This window comes from Calypte anna, chromosome Z (genome assembly GCF_003957555.1).
Source record: "Calypte anna isolate BGI_N300 chromosome Z, bCalAnn1_v1.p, whole genome shotgun sequence".
Taxonomy (NCBI): Eukaryota; Metazoa; Chordata; class Aves; order Apodiformes; family Trochilidae; genus Calypte; species Calypte anna.
This window is the reverse complement of record NC_044274.1, coordinates 42845329-42850090: the sequence shown is the minus strand read 5'-3', so window position 1 is coordinate 42850090 and position 4762 is coordinate 42845329. Positions and strand designations below refer to the sequence as shown.

General features: G+C 51.0%; 1 protein-coding gene across 1 annotated transcript; it reads left to right on the top strand.

Annotated features, from left to right (window-relative positions):
• The first annotated feature begins 2901 nt into the window (after positions 1–2901).
• On the top strand, positions 2902–3927 carry LOC115599915 (serine/arginine-rich splicing factor SR45-like). Its single transcript, XM_030467600.1, has one exon. It carries the CDS (start codon positions 2902–2904, stop codon positions 3925–3927), a length of 1026 nt encoding a protein of 341 aa, XP_030323460.1.
• The last annotated feature ends 835 nt before the right edge of the window (positions 3928–4762 follow it).

Below are 4762 nucleotides of genomic sequence, written 5' to 3'. Positions count from 1 at the left end.
GACTTGGCACCTAATATTTCAATAACGTGGATGGGATGGTGTAATTATCATGTTGTTAAGCATTTCCTTATTGACGTGCTTAACATTTAGCCTCTAATCCCCGAAATGGCTGTCAAAGCCCCTTCTGACATCTTTAGAGAGCCTGTGCTGCAGGTAAGTAAAAAACGTGAAGCTATGCAAGGAACTTGCTTTTGAGATGAAAATGGTACTTCTAGATCAGTCTTCGAGAGGCAGAACAGCTGGGGCAGCAGGATTATACGTGGCCGTGCAGTCTGGCATTGTTATGCCCTTGTTCAAAGACATTCTGATGTGCCATGAGGAAGGTATAAAATTAGATTAAAGCTCCCAACAACCCATCAAATCCCTTTCAGAGTCCCGGCTCTGGACTCCGGCTTGTTTAAATCACCGACACTTTAGAACAAAACTGTTTCACACTTCACCTCTCCGGGCAGATTTTAATGTTTGATTACATTAATAATTTAATTTCTGTTTCCTACCGGCCCTTCCAAGTGGGCAAATCAACCCCTTCCCGACACGGGGGGGGGGGGCTGTTATTTTTAGCTCATTCGCTGTAATAAAATGTTCCAGCACTCCCTGCTTTAAATCTCATTGTGGTTTGACTGCTCTTTGATATTTAAGACTGCCGGTTTTCCTCGTCTAACTACCTGTTAGAGGTAAATGGCTCCCTGAGGTTGGTAAATCACTCTCAACAAAGTACACGGGAGCGTTAGCCTGAGTAAAGAAACGTTTCTAGAATATACCCGAAATATTAAACAGGTAAAGCCACCTTAGTTTCTACCATTACGGTGACCCTAACGGCGTGCCCAGCTACCAAAGTAAATAAAAACTGATCAAAATATCGCCACACTTTCCTGTCCTCTTGATAAATAAATTCTGTCTGCACTTGCTGAAAGCTTTTCAGAGTTCCATACGTGCTTCAGAAACAGAACTGAAATTACGGGTCCTATTTAAATATTATTCAAATAGTCCTCGTCCCCCTTCCCAGCTGCAGTTCTGCAGCTACTGTTTAGGTACCAGAGTACTTTAAATGTGTTTAAAAACACCTCCCTCTCCCCCCCGCCCAGTCCCTCCGTCCCCCTCCGCCACTTATCCCTCCCGCGTTGTCCGGGAGCTTCCAGCTGACACCACTACTGTGTCCATTCTGAAGTGTGTTGCCGCGTGCTTAGCTACAAGCTCTCCGATATCAATGCAAATAGCGCTGTGAAGGGAAACAATCAAGTAGGTGGGATAGAAAGAAATCCACTTCTGTCAAGCGATGCCTTCTAAAGAACGAATGATAGTAATTCTGACTCCAGAAAAAGCTATCGCCCTCGGGATTTTAACTCCATGCGCACTTATATATACTCACAGGCACAGCCAATGGTTTAGAAATTCATATCAGGAGTGTGAAACTTCATGGCTGTAGATTTTGAAAGTTCTCATACCACTTGCGCCTGGGCACCAGCACACATTAGCAAAAGCACTGCATTGAATTAAGTGCCTGATAGCTGCCATCTGCTTCACAGGGTTTTCTGTTACCGCTAAGAGTATCCTCCTGTAGGATGCCCTCCTCCGTGGCCAGAAGCCAGAGACTGAACGAAGTCAAATTATTAAAATAATTGCAAACTAGTCTGTTTTGCGCAGAGGTTGAAATTTGTGTGAGAAAGCGCCTAGAAAAAAATATAATCTGAGTTTTGCAGCTTCAAATTGTTAGACTCTCGGCAACAGAACATTATCATTATGCACGAGAGAAAATGCAAAATTCTGCTCGCATCGTGATTATTGTTATGACAAGAAGCAATAAGTGCTTTGTTATAAAAATAGTGTTTGTTTTGAAGAAACTTAGTGAACAGCAATTCAGATAAACATTTCCTTCGTCTAACAAGTCTTTGTGGTGTTTTATGTGCTGCCAGCTCCTCTGTCCTTTTCAATCTTTTTGTTTGTAATTATGCAGTCTCCCACTTAACTTCAGCACTAACGCCCCGAAATTGCACAGAGAAAAAAGCTATTTTTTTTCTTGTGCGTGCGCATCGATACATTCAACACCTACTCTTACTGTGCAGTTACCTTTAAACACGATTATATCAATCCAACTCAAACATTAAAGTCTCTAATTCCTCTGAGTACTGCATCTCAGCTGCTTTTTCCTCGTTCTTGGAGAACGTAATAAACGTCTTGGAATCGTAATAAACTCTTTAAAAGGTAGGGAAAACCTACAAAACCAGAGTGCAGTACTGACATCGGTCCTCAACTTAGGCGCTTTCTTTTTGTATAGCTATTCCTCTCTCGGCGTTAACCTCCAGGCGGCCAAGTGTATTTTAAACAAGCGGACTCCCTGGCTGTGTGCGAGCAGGTGATGGGAAGGACACTCCGAGGGCGCGGAGTGCAGCGGGTGTTCCGCATCCTGGCGCTGCCTGTAGCTGTCTCTGCTCCCTGTCGCCAGCCCCACTCCAGCAGAAGCGCTGGCAGGGACCAAAGGCTGCAGCCCAAACCAGCGTTGCTCAAAAGCGACAGCAAACACGCAGGCAGTCAGCACGACAGAATTCTTCGCAAATGGGTTCCCGGCCTCTCACAATAAAAACCAAAACCAAAACCAAACCAAACCAAATCAAATAAAAACAAACCAAACTCAGGAAGAGACTAAATATAAAGTGAGAAGCCCACAAGCACAACGCGAGACATAGTTCAGCGGGTGACAGGGGGGCGGGCGGACGCGCGTCTTTTGTTCGTCACGGATGCGCTTGGGAAGCTCCGCTTCAACTCTGCGCCCGTATATGTTGCGGAGGAGCCTGGTGAAAGCGGTCTAATGCTGCGGTGCCGGGCCATCCCCCCCGCACCTCCGCCCATCCTTCCTCCTCAGCGCCCGCACCGCCTGCGTCTCGCCGCCCACCCCTCGCGGCCATGCAGGCGGGATTCCGCGGTTCCGCAGGTCCGCGGTCCCCGCACCTGCCTTGGCGGTGCCCTCCGCCTCCCGCCCGCGGGTTTCGCCCGCCCCCGGGTACCGCGGGGCAGGGCAGCGGCGCAACCTTCCCCGATCTTTACGGGCCATTTCGTGGTTTTTACTCATTTTACACGTTCTTAAGCGCTGATTTAAACCCCCCGCTGACAGAGCGGCAGGAAGAGAAGGAGCGGCCTTCCAGCGAGACGGGAGGCCGGAGGTCCGTCCGTCGGGGCGGGAGCACCGGCTACTGGGGGTCCACACGGCACCCCTCCTCTCCCCCACCCCAAATCCCAGCTGCCACCGCACCCCGCCCCGCGTCTCCCCATGTCCGCCGGCCCAGTCCCCGCCAGGGTAATTTTTGGGACTCCCCTTCGGGTGAAAAGCCGCCTAATTTGGTCAGAGCCTCTCCTCGCCACCGGCCAGCGATGGGCAGCGCTCCCGCCCTGGCGGCAGGGTCCGGCTTCCCGGGGGCCACCTACGATAGCACTGCCCACCATAAGAGGGAAATAAGCGGCGCAGCGGGCGAGAAGAGAAGGAACCTAAGTCCCGGACCCCGGGGATGCCCCGGGCATGCCCCGACCGCCCTTCGGTGCCGGCCCTGCCGCAGGGCGCTCCGCCAGCGCCGCCGGACGAGGCGCATCCATCCGCCGAGCGGCGCACCCGCGGAACGGCCACGCAGAGCAGCGTGGTACCCGCGCGCCCCCTACCGCTACCCCCGCGTCTCCGCCTCCCCGGCGCCTCCCGTGGGCCGCAGGGGCTTCTCCGCTTGGCTGCTCGGGTCGCCTTCTCCCGTTTGTGGGGCTACCCAGCCATGTCTGGGGCCCGCCCTGCCTGTCTGCCCTTCTCGTTCAAGGCTCTGGATCCGGCCTCCTGGAGGCGAGCCCCACGTTTCCCCGTCCTCCAGGGACACAGCATCTCCCCCACGCTCCCCCCGGTGGTGGCTCTGGAGCTGGGCCTTGAATATGGGGGTATGTCCTGTCCTTTGAGCTACTAGACGGCCTCTTCTGCCCATCCTAGCTTTCCTCTGGGGCGAGGAGGCTCTCTCCATCGCTGCTCTGGGCACCCGTCTGCACCTCCAGCCTGATGCATGGGTGATCCAATGGTGATTGCCAGATGGCCCCTCTCCCTGTCTTAGCAACTTCGTGACCTCCCCTGAGACACCCACCCTGTGCCCACTTGGGCACAGGGGCACTGCAAACATAGCTTTGTCTAGTTGCATACGACCTCCTTGGAGATGAAGGGATTATTCCTTGGAGATGAAGGGATTATTCCCCTCACATTATGGAAGACATGCAAATGTAAAAAATACTGAATTCATGTGCCCTGCTTGAAAAATTAAAGACTTGTTGCATTTCAGGTCTTGTGAGTACTGCACTATGACTGTTAGGGACACAAGTCTGTACGAAGGCTCCAGAAATCATCTTATTTCCTAATTTAGTGAGGTGTATTGTGTACTTATAACAGTTTACTGTTATCATTGCACGGCATGCTTCCTCACTAAACAAAATTAAAAATAATATTCTGTGGAATCACCCCAGCAGGCTTGCCAGTGAGCTTAGTGTCTTCAGAGTTGCTTTTGCACAGCTTTTCCACAGAGCTGTCAAGTTTCTCTCAGTCCAAGCTTTGTGCCATGTGCTCCCAAATGCCATTTCATCCTGACATGATACAGTCTGCTGAAGATTTTTATCACCCCCTCTCCCTAACTTCTTAACCAGTGCAAGTCTAACATCAATTGATTGTTCATAAGTCATCGCTATTACTATCTACCACAGCCGTTAAAAAAAAAAAATCTTCAAAGGCAGCCAGATTGCCAGTGTCACC